This window comes from Oenanthe melanoleuca, chromosome 3 (genome assembly GCF_029582105.1).
Source record: "Oenanthe melanoleuca isolate GR-GAL-2019-014 chromosome 3, OMel1.0, whole genome shotgun sequence".
Taxonomy (NCBI): domain Eukaryota; kingdom Metazoa; phylum Chordata; class Aves; order Passeriformes; family Muscicapidae; genus Oenanthe; species Oenanthe melanoleuca.
The window spans coordinates 93007857-93028029 of NC_079336.1; the positions used below are offsets into that span (position 1 = coordinate 93007857).

Genomic DNA, 20173 nt, shown 5'->3' on the forward strand with positions numbered 1-20173 from the left:
CTTGCATTTTTGCTCTTTGCATTTTGCATAAAGAACCCAATCACAGAAGAGACAATGTCAAAAAATAAGTTCAGAAGGGGCAAGAAAGAAAATCAAAATTGGTACTTGTGAGCTGGACTGTCTCTCTTATCTAGTTTCTAACACATCACACAAGTGTTCATGTTGCCAATAAAACACCTGGGAGGAAGAAAAGCACTGTACACCATCTGCCACTGCTGCCAAAAAGTTACTTGTCAAGCTCTGCTGTCATCACCATCCAACAACTGCCTAACACATTCTCCTCCTTCATGAAGTTGATGAGTCCCCAAATAAATGCAGAATATATAATTTGTTCTCTGAATTTGCAAGGCATTTGATTCTTAACTTCTACTTTGACGTGCAGACATACGTGAGGATGCACAGCACTAGCTCTCCATTTGATGAACTTGGATGTTCTATTATATTCATCCTATTCCAATATATATTCCAGTGATCAGGATAATCTGATTCTAAGGATTTTCACTGTATCTATCATGTCCACCAACTTTTTCTCAGGGGTATATTTTATCACAGAGACCTCCATTTTCATTTGCCAGTGAATGCTATAATTCAGTCTATTTGAATAGTCCCTATTTGTCTTGAGAAATTCTTGCCTAAAAGTTCTATTTTCACCACAACTCATCCTGTTTACTGTTGCAATTTATAGCTCTCAATAAACTGGAAACAAGTTTTTAGTACAATGCTTTTCCACATTAAAAGAAATGAAGGAACAACCCAATGAGCATGTTTAGATCTTCACTTCTGATTTCATTTGATAGTCCCAAAATACAAGCATTTCAAATTGCAGTGTGTGATACCTTACTATGCAATATTTAAAAAATTTTCATAAGGAGAAAACAGCCAAAAATCGAGTATTCATTTTCAGCTTGTTCCTCCTGCACTTCAGTTGGGAAGATCCCTCCTTTCCCTACGTGCAGACACCAGGTCACTGCTGTGCCCGTGCTGCATCACCACACTCCCTCTACCGGGCATGCAGCGACCCTGCCAACATCTGCTTTGTCCTACAGTGCTGCCTTCCAATCATACAAAAAAAAAAAAAACAAAAAAGGAAGCAGGGAGGAAGGAAAAAACAAAAACCCTGTAGTTGAAAATCATCCTTCATGTAGTTGGAAATCATCCTTCAAATTTAAATATTGGCAATAATGTTCAAATGCAACCTATCGATTTTGACTGGCCTGCCAAATAGCATATGAAATATTTAAGGACACATTACATAATGAATTAAGCATGAAAGACTTGAAAATAAAATTTATTACTCATTTATTGCTGAATTTATTCTATCATGTTAATTTTTGAGCCAGTCTTCTAATACATTAATCTACAGTCTCAGATGTCAAAATGTAACATGTAGTTATAATAAATATAAGGATTTAGAAAAACTAAGACAATGTAGAATAATGAACAAAATAGTCATTACAAGTCCCAGTGTTTGCCTTACAGTTTCAATTTACATGTAAAGAGAATATCCCTAACATTTATTTGCCATTATATGCATGTGATTTTGGATTCCCTTCCTCTTCTTCCAAATTAATTTCAGATAAGGGAAATAAGGGGCTGGGCTGAAATCTTATTCGAGGTGTGCTCTGTATTTTCTGTTTTGTCCAAAATTCTTCCCATAAAATTATTTCTTTTCCTCTTATAAATAACTGCCTGGGAATAGTTTTCCAGAAAGTTTTCTTTGAATTGGACAGTTTTTGACCATTTACTTCCTGAACCAACGTTAAATCAGAAAAAGAGATTTTACTTTTTTTAAATACCAGTCTATCAGAAGGCTAAAACATCCTGAGCAGCAACCCTTAACATAAAAATACATCTGGGCTGGTGAATACAGCACAATCAATAATCAGCATTCACCAGTCTCATGTATTTCACAACACCAAATTTCAGTACCTCCTCAAAATTCTAATTAAAAAATTGATTCTTAAAAATAATGCTTCAAGTCCTTCCATCAATGTTTAAACTCTGTGATTCTTTGTGGATGCTCAAATAGATGAATGCCAAAAATCTGTGGATTGATTTTACTCAAAGCATTTTGAAAATCTTCAAGCAAAAATACATATTAATGTGGTATCTTTGCAAAATGCCACCATTTGCAATACAAGCAATAGGCCTTGCTTGTAAAACTCGGATTTCCTTACACTGAGTAGTAATACACAGCCAAACATGACTGACAAATCACAAATTTTCATATTTAAAATGCTGAAACAATAAAATAAACAGATCAAATTCATGTACTAAATAATTGTAGTGCTCAGTTCACATTAGTTACCTAGTCACTCTGTGACTCAAACAGCTGCAGATACAGTTTAGCTGCATAAATACTGTAGCTTTTATGTATTTCAATTTTACCACATATATGTGCAACTACATCTATTTTAAATGTTCTTAGCTAAGCTAGATGCCATGCCACCTTTTTCAAAATCAGCTTCATACAAGTTTCCTCTAAAAAAAGCTGAATAAATTACTCTGTCAAATAAAATTTATTATGCTGAATGGCCCAAATGTTAGTGTGCCATGTGAGCTACGGACACAAATTTATTTTTTCGACCAATTACATAGACTTGAAAATCTGAGAGGCATTTTATTTCTCAGTTCTTCATATTTTAAAAATGAATCATTCCAATCTCCTCTGGCATGTTCAAAACTGCTTTCCTTGTTAAAGACTTCAATCACCGATCTTAAGCTAAGCCAACACGAGCAATTACATTCTTCCATCATCCTGGAAAAGTCTTCAATGTGTTTTAATATTCAGTGAACCTCAGCCTCCTAACATTACTTATCTGTGCTCTTCTGAACTGGTGAACAAAAACCACTGAGGAACTATTTCATAAAGCTGAAGACAAAAAAGGTATTTTCTGTGTAGTGTTACCTGTAAAAGGAATGTTTGCTTGCATGGAAATGAGTGCTGCTTTGCTTCTCCAAGTGGGTAGAAGATTTTATAACATAAAATATATATGATAATGCATATTATGACAAATGTTCTTTACACAATGCAAGAATATTTTAAATAAAAAAAGAAGCTTTAAAGTTTGCCCACAGAAATAACACTTTTTTAAAGATAAAATGATAGAGCTGTGAAAAATAAGACACTTTTGAAGACCTCTGTGGTCTGAAAAGCAGCATATTTCAAAGTTATAAACAAGTGAGGAAACTAAGAAGGGAGAATAAAAACAAATATCAACATCTCTTCAAAAGTTCATTTGGCTATTACCATATCTGTCATAAATTAACAGAAGGTCACTGAACTGTAGAATTGGCAGAATAAACACAAACTTACAATAAACAACAAAATTAAGAGCTGCAGTTAGTACTTACCACTTGAATGAGGAATTCTACTGGAAAGCCTCCTAATGTTTCACTATCTGTGCCTGAAATTTTGTTTTTCCATGAAGATTGTCCTAATAAAGGATCACTGTCCTATAAAGGATAAAACATCTAAATGAACAGCTTGTTTTTAGAGGGTTTTGCTAAAATTTTGATCTTGCTAAATAACATCAGAAAATTAACCTCAACAACTTTTTAAGGTAACAGCTTCAACATGTAACAAAAATAGTTCAGTGATTAATTCCACTTGAGAACAGTAACTTACTGTGATTGGAGACTGGAGGGAAGGTGTGTATGGCAATCGGGGAGGAGTCATGAAGAAGCGCGAGGGCCGTTGTTTCTGTCCAAAGGCAGAGATTGGCATGGTTTCATGGGGCTCATTACTCTGCCAGACAGGCACAGAGAAAGGAAAAGGAAGGATGTACTTCAGTGTCTGATTAATTTTTGCCCTTTTGGAACACTTGAATTATTTCTGGGATCTGAACTAGCTGTGCCTATCCACACTCCAACCCAACAGCATGAGAAGATTAACATTTTGCTTTCAGTCCAGCAGGAGCTTCAAAAATCCTAATGTGTTGCTGGAGTTTTCAAAGAGTTACAGCATCACATCAAATAAAACCTGCATGAACATTTCAAAAAATGCTACTGGCAGACAAATCACAACAGGAGGTCAGCAGAGGCTCCAAACTCAGACATGACTGAAGAAGTGACTAGAAGAATTACGTAGATCCAACACAACACAAGACACAAAAGAAAGTGAGGTCCTCCAGAATCTTGGCAGTCTAGGCTGGACTGTCTGGCAGGAAAAAAGCCTAGAAGCTGGGAGATAATCTCCACTTGTTTGACCAAAACAACATCCTCCCAGGGAGCTTCATTAGCACAAGGAGTTTCAAAATCAAGTTTAGTCAGCTCATAATACTTGTTTGCAACTTCCACAGCCTTTCCTGACTTCGGCAAATCACAAAAGGCCAGGTTTTCTTGAACATTTTCTGTAAATCCTGGCAGGATTCCATTGCAGAATTCTGTTTGGGATCTTGTACTACTCATTGTATTTCTTCATATTGAACTCAGGCTATTGTAACAGCCTACAAGTTGGTCTAGGAAATTATTCCACCCTGAGCCTTTATGCTTTAATCATAGAGGATTATCCTGTTCTGCAAAACCATAAACAGTAAAAGTTCATTATCCTGGAATTTCCCATGCATCTGTTATGCTTGTTTCTACTTAATGACAATACCATGTGGGTGTAATATGTTTTATTTTCTTATTTTTGATTAAAGCATATCATTGTGGATTTTAAAAATTCGATTTTTTTATTTCAGCTACTTTTAGAAAGTGTCATTAATACTTACAAGAACTTCATAATCTGGGACTGTGTGTGTTCCAAGACCTGCCCTATCAAAAGTCACTCTGTAGGTAGCATTAAGAGTGTCTACAGCATCTATTTGTCCAGTGAACAGACCATCATGGACACCTCGCAAACGAGCTGAAAAAAAAAACAACAGGAGAATCAAGAAACCAAACATTACAATGCCATGAATGAAATAACAAAAACAGACTGATTACATCTTTTGCAAGTAATTGTTATATGTATACTTAAAGGCATAGATTAAATGTGAGAAAAAAAAGCAAACCCAGAAACAATATTTAATAGAAATATTACCAAAATTTTTTACAAAATTTTAGTTTGAAGGTTCAAATATTTCCCAAATCTTATCCTCAGCACTACACATATGTCTAAGAAACTCCCACTATTTCATACCCAATACCTTCTGACAGACAGATTTTGCAGGCAAAAGCCAATTTCCAGGTAATTTTGCATAGGATTTCTCTCTGAATATCTCCTCTGATGACTGCATATTTAGCAAAAAACAGTGGGAAAGGCAGCTCAAGGATACACATCTAGGAGAGTGAGGAGAAGCAGCATGGTGCATGCCTGCTTTTCAGCAAGAGCTAAAGGCAGTGGTGTTCAACACAAAAAAATGGAATGAGCAGTAGTGGCTTGAATAGGAGGTGTTGAAGTGAAGAGCACCTGGACCACAATCAGACAGGAGGAAGGAATTCAAATATTCATAAAACTATACAAAACCTGTGGAATGTTTTCAACAATATTCCTTCCTCAGTTATGTGTAAGATTTTTTAGTAAAGTAATGTCATGTTTAGCATACATGTCCAACTAGGCTGCAAGATCAATTGTTTATCTGTTTCAAAACAGGTAGTTTTATATATATGGAAAAATAAAGTTCAAGTCTTATATTAGGTCAGATTTTAAACTCAGACAACACTCAATATTTTGAAATTAAGCATCTCCGTCTCTCCAAAATTTGTTAGGTATACTAGACATGAAAAAACCTCTACAATTTAAACAGCAGAAATAATAAGCCATACTGAGTTTGCACCTCAAAACCTTATTACTATTTTTAAAATATCACCTAATCTTCACAAGCACCTTCTCAATGAACTAACAAAAAACTGATACAATTTTTGATGTCTTACATTTATTATAATTATGTGCACTAAGTGTATTATGATCTACTAAAATCTTTGCAAAATACACTTGGCTGCTTATTTTGTTTGTTTCTAAGAGATTACCTGTAACTTTTGTTCCTATTACAAGTGGTAATGGAATCTCTTCTGGAAGATCTTTGAACTGTGAAAGATCTGCAACTTTCCGCTGCTGCAGAAGTCTGATTTTCTGCCGTTTCTGTTTTAACGCTGACCTCTCTTCCTCAAAGAATGCAGAGGAACACCTGCAATATCATTTAGATAAAATTATACTTAAATTCACCACTGAAAATATATGTATGTGAAGGTACATAAAATAAACAGGCACAGTTTAAAAGATCAGTGAGAGAAAATGAAAAAGCTTGGGGTAATGTGCTGAAGAGAAAAAAAGTTTTGTTTAACGCATTTAGACAATCTTACTCCTCAGAATTCTCACCCTTAAAATAAGAGTCTATTTTAAAATAATACTTGGGAATACTAGCTGTTGCATTAGTACATCTAAAGAGTTAGGATTTTTTCTGCTGATAATCCATCTAGGATCACAACAAAGGTAAAGCTGGCCCCAGTCTATTCTGGATGCCAGTCCAATGCACGTGAGGAGCAGCCTGTGAGTGCCCTGCCAGGACTTACTGAAACACAGGAGATCCCTTTCACATGTGCTTATGAGCTCAGTTAAACTAACTGAGTATAAAAGGGCACCAGACTCAGCACATAAAAGGGCACTTCTCTGTCTCATCTCCCTGCACCTGTGCAGAGCACAGCTCATCCCCAAAAATCTCTGTTATGCAGATGAACTGTTCTGAGATTGCTCACAGTAAAAGTTTATTTGATCTTGGGCCACTGTGTAAAATCAGATCAGCTGTAGTAGTCCCCTTCCCCATTCTGGGGGGGTAGGGTTATTCTTAAAATGCAATCTAAAAGACAGAAGGCTTACTTCCAAAGTGCTTACTTTTTATTAATTTTCATTTCTAACCTACTGAATAGGAAAGATTCATGAAGGAGATAAGCACCAAGCACAAAGACATTGGGTACTCAATCCTATCTTTCATTCCTTACTAAAATTCCTTACTTCATTCTTGTGTCAATGAAAGAAGTAATTTTAAAAAGGTGCACAAATGCTATTTTAAGTCTGCCTGATTGCAGAAGGTTATTTATCAAATAATTTGCCACCTTTGTTAATTGCTTTACTGCAGTCAAATGCAGATTAAACATAATCTGTGGAACTTATTTAGTTATATATTGATTACTGATCAATAATAAATTCTATTTTATAAAGTTATTTTAGAAGACATTATCAACTCTGCTGTTAGTTCTCTCTACTGCACTACAAATTACTTTCTGATTTAAATCCCTTCAAGATGTTCCTCAGTCATCTCCAACCCAGTACCAAGAAGTCAGCTCCTTTCTCCAAGTCTGTTACTCCTACTCTCCTATTATATGCTGAAACAAACATTCTTAGGTTTTCTTCTGTATACCCTTCACTGGGAGAGTTCCACAAAGCCCTTTCACTTTTCTCCACAATTTCTCTTTCTGGCATTGTGTACAAGAAGACTGTATGCACTAAGCTGCCAGAATGGTGAGACCATTTTTTTTCACTCTGATCAGCAGTTTCACACTCTGTGCACACATCAGTTGCCTTTTATCTTATTTATACATGTTTTCTAAGCTATATGAGGCATAGGCTACCTGTTTTCTCCCAGTGTTAACACAATGAGATCCTAGTCCTAAGCAAGACATGGGGAAAAAAAACATAAGCAAGAATGAACTGAAGCTGTGAGGTACTTGTGTCAGGTAATACAGAAATGCACAACTCTGAAGGTTTCCATATGAGGCTTTCCAATCATTATCAGCACAAAAATCACCACTAGTCTTTGTAGAGCCTAGAAATTATATTGTAGATTGAAGCTGTAGCTGTGCGTTCCACTCACCAGTTTACCACCAAAGAGCAGAATGTGTTTACCTGGAATTATGTATTCCAGTGTCCTGATTAGGAATTTAAAATATCTGGAAAGGGATGTGGCAGACATAAAGAGGGATGGTGGTTGGAAATCTTATGAAGAGCTTACTTGGATATTCTCATTTATTGATGCTATTGACTTCATGTTTACTACTGGGGAGGAACAGGTGTGAAATGATGCTTACAGTGGGCTGTGAATATCAAGTTGCAAAATGCAGGTCAGAGCTTTGAGGAGAAGGATGGCTAACCACAGCAAGACAACAAAATAGGCAAAAAAAAAAAAAAAAAGCAAAAAAAAGCAATATAGACTTCATATTAGTACTTCTAATCATGTCCAGGATCTTGCATCAGGAACAGTAAATATCTCTTAATGTGTTTTGATTTGTGGTCTTAAAAATACAAATTCAAATGCTGATATGCTAGTCACTGACCTTGGAAGGTCCCTACAACAGCAACTACTGTTTTACTGAGAGCTCAGGTGGTCTTGAAAAGTCTCAGTCCCAAATGCTGTAACTATGGATGTAGAAAGTTTTTGCAACATAATTTTGGCTTCTGTTAAATGAAACCTCCACCCCAACATTCCTAAATGCATTTAATAAAGGTTATACCATCTTCATGCCATCCTATGAAAAAAATGAAGATTAAAACTATGGTACAGATCAAAACTGCAAACTCATTAGTTTTCTGTAGAGACTTCTTAAGAGGTTAAACATTCTTCTCAGTTTCTACCTTCCTTGTGAGAATTTGAATTAACAGGAATCACCACCATCATGTAGTGGCAAGACAAGCAGACCTAAGCTTACTTCATATCCACTGCTATTTAACAAGCCAAATTAAGTTTACATAGAGTACACAAAACTAACTATTACCTCTTCCTTTCTCTGGAGCATATCTTTCCCCACAGTCTGCAGGAATCTTACAAGCTTTTCAGGCTCTCATGAAGAATATTGCTGTGCCAATCAAACACACTGTTGATGTGTGATAGGACATTTAAGGTAGCAGCAGACATAAGAAAATACTACCATATATTTAAACAAAAAAAAAAAAAATTACAACCATGTGCATAACTATTGCAGAGACACTATTATCCTCTGCCATCAACACTGCGGGTGCAAAATTTCTTAATTTTTTTTTTAAAATCCCTCATGGGGAGATATAAATGCTGACATGGTATACAGCTTACCTCCATATGATGAGGACAGACAGAAGAATTCCTTCAAGAATGGTAAAATAAAAAAAATCTTTGCTCTAGAGATAATGAAAATTGCATTGAAAAAGAATTTAAATGATTTAGAGTAATTAAAAGTCTTTTAAAACTAAGGCCAAAGACGACTCTTGACATTTTGAAAGAGACTACCAGTAATTTTAAAAATACTAGTAAAGAAATAAAAAGAAAACAAGAATGCTTATTTTATGTTGCTATAAAGCAGTAACTCAAAGTTTGCATTAACAAACAATCAGATTCTTTATGCAGTCAAATACTTCTACTTCAGAATTCAGATAAACCAATTTCCTGCCTATTGTGACCTTTGGTTCCTTTGGCATGAGTCTCTCTTCTTAAAAAAAAAAATAACTCTATGATAGCTGAACAAAAAAAATCCAAATCAAACTCAAAACCACTCTCCCCACAGCTTAAAAAAAATAAAAGTAAAAAGCCAACCCAAAGAACCCCTGAAAAACAAAAGGAAGTCTGCAACCCACCAGGTTGGATGGAGCTTTGCACTCTGATGTAGACAAAGTTCTCTGCCCAGGGCATCCTCTGACCCCAACCCCTGCTGGAACCAGACAATCTTTAAGGTCCCTTCCAACCCAAACCATTCTAGGACACTGAAGTTTTACCAATGGTCCACCAGACTGCTGAACGAGGCAAGCTGATCTTTTAGAGAGGCAACCACTTTTGACAAAAGTCAAATGAGAAACTGATGATACAAATGCACCACTTCTCTCCCAGTAGGAAGCATGACAACAAAGGACTAAAAGCTAAGTTAAGCTCAAATTAAATGAACATCTTTCCAAGAGGAGCTATTTTCAATCTGGCTCTGCTGTCTTCTCTTGATTGACAATTTTTACTTATGTTGTTTGTAGGTACAGAAGATGAATGGTCTCCATCATGCAAAATATAACCTGACTCAAAGATCTAAGAAGAAATGGATTCAGTGCTTTACTGTTTGTATTTACAGAAATAAAAGGCTGATTAATTTATGAAACACTACTTACACAGGGTGGTCAAGTTTGGAAGGACCTCTCAAGGTTATCTCCTCCAACCCCTCCAGCAGAATCACCTCCAGGAGGCTTCCCAGGATCTTGTCCAGAGAACCTCTGAGTGCATCTAAGGATGGAGATTCTACCACCTCACTTGTGCCCATTCCCTCTTTTCCTGTCTCCAGATAATGCTGGAAAAAACCCTGGCCCTATCTTCTCTATGCCTTCTCTTCAAATATTTATACAAAAAAATGGGATCCTCCCATAGCCTTCTCTAGGCTAAATTGTGCAGATTTTGTGAAAAGGCTGAGTTGAATCAGAGGGTTCAAGAATTAAAAATTCTAAATTATGAAAAAAACTCTATGTCCTTCATTAAATTCTGTCTTCTTCTCTAAAATGGACAATATTTTATGTGTGACTTTATCTTTCATCTGTCTTGACAGTCAATCTAGGAAAAGTTCAGAATCTATAAAATGGTTTAAAAACAATAATAAAATAAATGAGGTGAAAATGTATGCTTGTTTTCCCCATGAAGAGTTAGTTATAGCCAGAAAAGAAAACTTAGTGAAAAACTGGCCAATTCTTCTGGGTCAGGAAGCACTGCAGTATAGAAGATACAATAACAACTTTAACACATCCTAGCTTGGACATTCAGTCATCTGGAGTGGGAAGAGAACATTTCAAGCATAGGCTTATGAAAAATACATGGACACAGGCAGTTAAGAAATGAGGTGCATGAGGGAGAGAGGTGCCCAGAGAACACCTCTATAAAATGAGTTTTACTACTCTTAAGATACTGTTTTGTTCTACTATTCAAATGCAAAATTTTTTAGAAGGAACAATTCCAGTCACATCAATTATGGGTGAGTAATTGCTAAAATAAAAGAAAGAAAAAATTACCTCCGTGGTTTTCCCATTAATCGTCTGATTTTCCCCCATTCCACTCTTGTCAATTTTCTGGTTTTCAAAGTTGGAAAAGATTCTTTCAGACATATACAGAAATCATTGTCTCCTTCAAATAGTGGCCTGTTGAAACATAATTAGTCTTATGTTAACCATATTAAGTCACTTTTGTCACAGGATTCCAAAAAATATCTACCATCAGAAACACATTAAAAAATTAATATAAATTAATCACATGAACAAGACACTACTATTCAAAGAAAAATTTCAATTCAGCCAAAAATAAAATCAGGAAGCATCCAGGACTATTGTTCTTTGATTCTTACTATCACTGACATTTAAAAATTCTCCTTTCTCCAGTTACTACAGAGAAATACACGTAATTCATCCTGGTCTGGAATGCATATAAAGGCACCAAATGAAACTTCAGCAGAGTCAGCTCAGTGTCATGAGTATACTGCAACACACTGAAGAAAACCAGAGAGTGAAATACTGAGCATAAAGGGAAGGACAAAGTGGAACTGAGAAACAGACAGTACCTTTTCTCATCAATTCATTCAACTATAACTCAACAGAGGGTTCCAAAATACAGGAAATTGAACCAACTCATCATTCTCTATAGCATTACAGGTGAGACTTCTATTGTATCATCCCATGACTCCATGGTGAAGCACAGCATCAGCAGGAGAGAGTGACAGTTCAGAGAACAGACGTGCACAACTCCAGAATTTCTCTCTGATGCTATGACCCATCTCTATCTCTGTTCTATGACTGCCTTTTTCTTTGTACCACATCCTTCTTAGGCTGGGGAGACAAGGGAGCAGCAACAGATATGCCCATCTAATAAAGGTTAATCATAAAGGACTACGTGCAACTGAAATAGATCCCTCCTGGCGAGAACAAAAGGATAACTGCATCCTAGACAAAGCTGCTTTTCTCTACTCTCTGCAGAGCACTGGGGTTTGGAGAGGAATATACCCAAGCACAGAACAAAGAAGACATTGGAAGCAACACTGCTTACAACCAAGTGGCTGGGGTGGCAGGAGAGAGGAAAGGTACACAGATATATAAGGAGATTCAGGCAAGAATAGAAGAGAATAATTTTGCAGTAGGAAGATCCACAGCTGTGGCATAAAGTGAAAAGGAAAACAAAAAGAATGAGTAATGAGGCTCAGGAAACAGACATGGAAGAGTATACAACAGTATAACTTTACCCATATTTACTACTGCTAACATAAGATATCTATATAAAGAAGAACTATTTAGCATGGCGTTGTTTTTGTGTTTAGTTTTTTTTGTTTTGGTTTGGCTTTTTTGAGAAAGATAATCTGTATTTGATTGTTCCTACTAACTCTTGTCCTTAAGCAGGCAAACCCTAAACCCACAGCATCCACAAGACAGGAGAATGGTATAAGCAAGTTTACAGGTGCATCTGCTTCCAAGGGCCTGTGATCACTGTAGTAGTAAGCAGCACTTCAGAAGTCTCTGCATGTCCAAAAACAATAGGACTTTACAGAAAACAGTCCACAGCAGTAGTATATAGAGAATCCAAGTGAAACAGCTTCAACAATCTAATAACCACAGATGACAGTTGCAGAAATAAAAATATTTCAGAAACCTACAGCCGACATGGAATTTTATTTGCTTATTTCAATTCTGGATGCAAACATTTGATTAAAATATTCTGAGACTTGTACAGTGAGCCATAGTTTTTCAGTTGACAGCTCTACCATTTAAACTTTTTTTAAGCTTCTGTCTTAGGCTGCAATATAGGATGTGCTCAAAAGTATGTATTCTATCACGATCTGTTGAAATCAGGTGGGGCAGTGACCTTTATCTTTTCCACAACCCATCCTCCCTCCAGGGAGTTATCTTCTGTTAATAGGCCATTGAGTCCCACTGCATGACTGATAAAATTACATCATCCGACTGGGAGATGCTCCAGCCAGGGGGAAGAGCCAAACCTTTCCTACCTAGATTAAATCTGAGATTTGGAACACCAAGGCAGCCTTTTTTTCCATTGAATTCCAGAGGAAAAACAGACCTTTCCACATCATCCCTGGACCTTCAGAGGAAAACTGCACCCTTCTACAGGAGCACTGCTTCAGCTGAACCACATCTGCCACTGCAGGAGGATGCAGCCACCATTTAATGGGACTGCTGCCAGCACCCTGACTGACTGACAGGGTGTCAGGTTGTATTCTGACTCTGACAGTGTTTTGGGTTTGCTCTTTGTAATACTGTATTTATATTTTAATCTTCCTAATAAAAAGCTGTTATTCCTATTTCCCATATTTTGCCTGAGAGCCTCTTAATTTCAAAATTATAAAAATCTGGAGGGAGGGGATTTACATCCTCCATTTCAAAGAGAGGCTCCTGCCTTCCTTAGCAGACACCTGTCTTTCAAACCAAGACAGCTTCTCATTAAGTCTGGACCATATCACTCCAGATAAGATTTATCAAAGTTTTCCTTCCAAAGATATGCAGTCTCTTAGTAAACCATATTATAATACCTTAACATGCTCATATCTTACAAGCATTACAAGCTGTGTTTGATTTGCAAGGCAAGATTTTGGCAGAGGGGGGATGCAGAGGTAGCTTCTTTGCAAAGCTGCTAGAAACTTCTATATTCCACAGAACCAATGCCAATTGGCTCCAAGGTGGATCCACCCTTGCCCAAGGCTGAACAAATTCGTGATGGTGGTCATGCCTCTGAAATAACAGGAAGGGGGAAAAAGCCTTGTGCAATTGCAGCACGACAGAGATGTAAGAGCATCTGAGAGAAGCAGTTCTGCAGACACCAAGCCAAGTTCAGGGAAAGAGGTGCTCCAGCACCTGAGCAGAGATTCCTCTGCAGAGCACGGTGAAGCAGTTATGTTCCTGCAGCCCATGGAGGGACCCATGTTCAAGGTGGATGCCCAGAGGAGGCTGTGAACCCATGGGAGGCCCCTGCTGCAGCAGGCTCCTGGCAGAACTGCAGAGCCATGGAGAAGAGCCCATACTGGAGCAGTCTATTCCTGAAGGAGTGTATCTCATGGAAGGGGCCCACACTGGAGCAGTTTGTGAAGAACTGCAACCTGTGGGAAGGACTCATGTTGGAGAACTTTGTAAAGGACTGGCTCCCATGGGAGTCAGAGGATTCCTCCCCGGAGGAAGGAACAGCAGAGACAGACAACAGGTGATGAACCGACCACAACCCTTATTTCCTGTCCCCCTGTGCTTATGGGGGTTGGACATAAAAGAGAGAACTGGTAATAAAGCTCAAGAAGAAGGGAGGTGTTTTTTAGACTTGGTTTCATTTCTTATTATCCTACTTTGATTTGATTGGTAATAAATAAAACTAATTTCCCAAAGTCGAGTCTGTTTTGACCATGACAGTAAGTGCTGTGGTTTCTCCCTGTGCTTATGTCAGCCTTTGACTCTCTTGTTACATTTTCTCTCCTGTGTCCAGCTGAGGAGTGATTGAGCAACTTTGATGAGCACCTGGTTAGTCAAGGAGAACTCACCACACCTGTATACATGGATAACTATCAAAGAGGATTTCAGAATTACCTGCTGAACTCAAATTCTAGTCTACTGATAGACCTGAAGTTTCATAGACAGTTATTTAAGAATAAGCTAGAAGTTCTTGGTCTGTTGTAAAAATCATTATTTTAAATGTCACATATTAAAATTTCTCCTAGAAATAAGTAGAGTTGAGGTTTTTTATTTTGTACATTTTTTTTCAAGTGAGGGGGGGAAAGCATGAAAAGACTGCGTCTTTCAAAGGAATTAAATCCTAGATATGATTAATTTAAAACTAAATAAAATGGACATTAAATTTTTCCACTTCTGATTAATATATGCCAAAATGTTTTCCTGTTGCTATGACTGCCTTCTCCGTTAAGAAAAAAAGCAATTGTGATTAAAATAGGAAGGAAAAACAGTAATTATCTTGTTTGTACATTCTGGAAAATAATGCTTGTTAACTCTGAAGCTATACTTCAGAATATTAAATACTGGTGTTGCATCTATTAGTCAATCAGTGTAGATTTTAAGATTCTATTCATCAATAACGTTTTTTACATTTTAGAAATTAAATTGTTTCTCTTAAACAATTCACACCACTGTGCTAGTGGCATTAAGAGAACAAGTACCAAAAACTCTGGGACACAAACTGCAGAAACAGTCCATGAAATACATTAGGAGATCCAAGAAGGATGCTGATATCTGGACAAGAGCTGAACAGTCACAGCCTGAAGTGATCTTTTAGTAATCACAATAAAGACAGGATGATGGGGAAAAAATATTTAATACCATCATTTACACCTTTTAGGAAAACAGCAGTAATTCTTTATGAAGAAGCAGTGTCCTTCCCATCTCCATTAGCACTGATGCAAGGGTTCAGAAAAGTCTAAGTGTTCCGTTATCTTCATGTTTCAGATGCTAGAAGCATTATGAATAAAATCTGGTACTTCATAGAGGCAAAGGTGATAAAAAGGAAAATTACATCCATGAAGGAAGGTCTTGCATAGAAGACTTTCTAAATTTGGTAGTTGCAAAGAACAAAGAGCACATAATGTCGCTCATTAGAAAAAAGAAAAACACCCACCATCACCAAACAAATTTCACTAATGATTTAAGAATAAATTGGAATATCAATTTCAGAAAATCACTTGTTTCTGTACTAATAAGAGATAATGATACAAACCAAACATACTTATCTATATTTGAATAGAACCATTCGTATATGCACCACTTGTGAGCTTTGGGCAGTTTGAGCAGGTTGCGAAGCCGTAAACCAATCTTCTGTGATACTTTCTTTTCTGGTGTGGACATTGTTGTACTAAACTTCTATGTAGTAAAAAAAAAAAAAGAAACAGTTAAACAAGATCTAATATTTTTCAGTATTCAAATAAACCAGATTTTCCTGATGAAAGTCTGCACGTACTGTTTAATGGCAATGTTTTTCTTGCAGATCTATAACACTCTTACAGCATTATATCAGCAGTGCAATCAAACAGAAAACAGCAAATTTTAATAGGATCAATACCATTATCTCCATACAAAGCTCTTTTAATGGAAACATTTTCCAGCACTGAAAACTACAGGTACTAAAATACATACAGACTTCAAATCTCTGAGGCCCCAACGACTGACTCAGGTGAGCATAATTGATGTTGCAGGTCAGATGCCAGCAACAGCACCTGCCTGACTTGCACTAGAGCTTCTACTCTTGCTCACTCTTAAGCTGAAGAATGTAACATAGCCAAAGCTTTGAGCAGAGTGTCTGCTTAGAAAACTGCAAGAGAAACGAGCAATCAAGTTTTAACTACATTTGAAAGCTATTTGATAAATCATAGAAAAGACATGTGTCTTGCATAATAGATAGACCCATGTTTAAACAAGACCATAAAAATAATTCTGTAATTTTAATCCAAGGATGGCTGCCTTAGCTGACAGAAAGTAAGACTTTTCTGCAAAAAATAACAGCTTTTTGAGACTATAGGTTTAATCTGGTCCCCATGCCATCATCAGTTGTTATCCTTCCCCAAACATTGAAAGTATTTTGGACTTTAGTAGCAGCAATAATAGGATAAAGCATAAGATAGGCACCTTGTTGGCTGCTGCTGCACTAGGTACAGGTCCCCTTTCTCCCACTGGAACTCTAGGAAACCAAGCCCAGCAAGATCTGTGAACTACAACAGCTGCAATCCCTTGCAAATATTTATCAGGCAATCATTGGACCTCCAGAATCAGACATTTAAGAACTAAACAACTAGGTTTAGAACATTACCAAGTCTTTCTACTCTTAAGAAATCATGGTAATGAAGAGAAATGTCAATGTTTTCACCTCTGGCAGAACAGCTACACAGCGAGTGCCAAGCTTTTCACATCAGATACTGCACAGCACAGCTCAGAAGGCAAATCAGAGCAGTATTCAAACAATACTTTTTCAGTGAGGTAAATTCAGCCTTGTAAGGTGATGCCATAGAGAAGTGATGTGGATGACAAAGGTACTACAAGCTCTTTGAGCTGAGAATTTTAGCATTACTGAGAATTAGTATTTAGGATCAAGAAGGTAAAGCTGGCCATGAAAAAGGCTATAAATTTAGAGCAAGTCCCTAACTTGCTGGGATACATTAAATTATATAGCAGCCTTCTCAATTACATAATCAGTGCAAGAAAGTCAGGCAGTTTTAAACTGAAGCTGGATAAATTTATGCTGACCACAGGAGATGACTGTTTGCAGGGGCATGATGGGCAGTTAGTCTGGAATCCTTTCTAGCTCTGTGTGTTCATGTCCAAGATCACAAAGAACAGGTATTCCCATAAACAAATTGAGGAAACCAGTTATAAGAAAGAAAAACATTAATTTGTTTTGAATTGTGGCTTACTTCTAGCAACAATTTTCCTCACAAGAAGATTAATAAACCAAACGCAACCTGAAAAGCAAATATATTCTGATTTTCAATTAAAACAGATAGGATTGTTGCCCTTTTTGGTGAAAATATCTCCATACATGTATGTAGGTACCTGTGGAACCATTGCAACCTTCTGATTTCTTTTGGGTGACCTTGTGTTTATTTGTCTGTCATCTTCTTCACTGAAGAGTCGACTCCGTTTTGAATTTCTGAAGGGCTGTATGGAACAAAGTTAAGAATTACAAGCAAGAAATTTGCTTTCTCTGTTCATACACAGAATTCACAGTGAGAGAAATGAAATGTCTTTTCTCTTCTCACTTGTTGGTTTTCAGGCACACAGTACACAACAAAGAGTGTCTCCTAGCACTTAGAGATCTAAGGACTGAGAGAAGAAGGAGCTCAAGATTCCAGGCTTTTCCAGTGCTAACTATAACCATTACTACACTGCTGGCCCAGTTTCACAGAAGTATTTAGAGCCTAACACCCACTTGTTTCCATTAGAGTTAGGTGTCTAAACACTTGTGTATCTTAGCTTGCTTTGGTTATAAGTAGCAGTATATCTGTTAAACAATTTGTTTTGAATTTTGGATCAAAAAAAGGATTATTCAAACACTGTATTTGTTTCATATGTTCTCAGCTACATAGAACTTTAGGAAGAATTTTATAGTGATGTGTTTTTGTTGGTTTTTTAACTCACTGAAAGTATCTATAGAGCCAAATGCTAAGAAGATTGAGTCTGAAAAAACTAAATCTTGAGTAAGTTACATGACAATCTCAGAAAAAAGAATATAGAACTTATGCTAAGTGAAAGTTACTTGTGTACTGCTATAGCTCAGAAAGAATTAGATGGTTGACTGAAAACAAGAAATGATATTGCAGTTGTGTCATGAAAAAAATTCATTTAGTTATTCTTCAACATCTGACCCTATGACAAGATTCCTCCTTTCACTGAGGACAAAAGAGCAACCTGTGACTGGCTGTTAGCACTGAAGGGAATCAGCTTTTCCTTTTCCTTCCATGAAGGTTTTGTGGCCCAGCACAAGAGCCAGAGACAAAATAAATCAACACAATTAAATAAAACTTCATTAACAAGCATTTACACTTTAGAAAAACATTTAATATGTTTGTAACTGGTTAACTGCTTGAAAAGAGATCTTTTATATTAAATTAATCAGTGGTAGCTAAAAAAAAAAATCTGTCTGTCCCATGCCATCTGAACATGGGGCTTTCCCAGGAAATGTGCCTCTCTTACTCTAAATTACATGTATTTTATAAAAAGAACTACACAAGTGTATTTAAGTAACAGAAGTGCTCTGTATGTGATAGACAGCTAAGCACATGCAGCACACAGAAGAAAACATGAATTCCTGGTAGATATTACAAACTAGGAAAGACACACACTGGACAGAGGAACTATATATTGACAAGGCAACCAAATCATCGTGATCCAGACCAATACAACCCTCAAGAGAAACTGCCAAACTCTGCTCCAAAGACTGTCCAAAATGAGAAGAGTGTTTCATCACTCTGGACTGTCTGTACTTCACACTAGAGCAAAATAACAAGTGCTGCAGAGAGGTATCATCCACAGCAGCTAAACAGATCAGCATTTTTGGAAAGATTTTTCAACCAACAGTAAAACATGTCTTCAAAACTTTAAGCATTCAGTAAACTCAAACTACTCCATTACATCTTAGCAACACGGGTCACTGCCAGCATGTCAGACTATGCTCTGATCTTTCCCCCAGTTTTCTACAGGACAGTGGGCTACAGTCAAAGTTTGACTCCATGTTTTTACCACCTACAGCCACCATACCTAAAGATTGACAATGTTTTTATACACATGTTACAGCCAGTCCCTTTGGGTCTTTAGCACATGTGATCTTCTATGTTATCAGTATGGCTTGTGTCTGTGAGATGACGGGCATTCCTGGGAAGCAGCTGAAAACTGTGATATGAACTGCAGGAACTAAAGGTTTTCACAAAGTTCTGGTTTCTGTCTGGAACTGCATTTCATAGACCTTATGTTCTCTAGCATAAACACATAGCAACACCTGTGTATATATGCACCTGTATGAATCCTACCAAAATAAACACCAGGGAGAAGATCACAGGACAAGAAACAAACAGTTAAGCAAAAACAAACCACAAGACTGAAATGGTCAATCCAAACATCAGACAACGCACTGGAAGCTGCAGGTTCACTTCATATCCCCCACCCCAAGGCTGGTCTTTAATGTAATGCCTCCTATGAAAGTTCTCAGAATACACACATTTTTCACTGACTATGCTTTACTTTTATTAAAATCTGTCCCTCAGAAGGCACAATGATGGAAGTGCATTATGACATTTTCCCTTCCCTTCCTTTATGCTTTAGTTCTCAGCTGTAACTAAAAGTGAGATACTTCATGAGATACAAAAATAGTTGATCAGAACTGGTGATTCCTAAGCTCAAGGTGGTAGATACAGTACAGATACTACACACAGCACTTGCTTTACAAAAAAATAAAAACAAAACAGAGGAAATTATTTTGACCTATTGTGTACATGGTCAGCAATTTAATGTGCTTCATTATTCATTTATAAAATATGTTTTCATCTCTTATGCAAACTGCACAAAGTGCTTGTGAAGGATATAGTTTCACATTTACAAAACTATAAATCTCAGCCTTTTTTTGTGATCCTTACATATGATTCACTGTATGGTATTTTACGAATCCTGAAGCTTTTTATTGCTTCTTACCATTTCCACTGCAGAACCAGCATTCTTGCTTTTCCATATGTGTGTTTTCTGCAGAGAATTATATTTTTCATTCCACGAACTGGATAAACTTCCCTC

The 20173-nt window shown here is 36.9% G+C and overlaps 1 protein-coding gene across 1 annotated transcript in view; it reads right to left on the reverse strand.

Moving 5' to 3' along the window:
* Positions 1-20173, reverse strand: part of LIN9 (lin-9 DREAM MuvB core complex component) — a 39821-nt gene that overhangs the window by 8272 nt on the left and 11376 nt on the right. The window contains exons 3-10 of the mRNA XM_056488494.1: positions 20078-20172; positions 17447-17551; positions 15630-15763; positions 10928-11053; positions 5956-6113; positions 4716-4849; positions 3629-3748; positions 3355-3456 (exon numbers count right to left, since the gene is read on the reverse strand). Of these exons, the coding sequence (XP_056344469.1) occupies positions 3355-3456; positions 3629-3748; positions 4716-4849; positions 5956-6113; positions 10928-11053; positions 15630-15763; positions 17447-17551; positions 20078-20172 (974 nt within the window). The remainder of the gene's footprint in view (positions 1-3354; positions 3457-3628; positions 3749-4715; positions 4850-5955; positions 6114-10927; positions 11054-15629; positions 15764-17446; positions 17552-20077; position 20173) is intronic.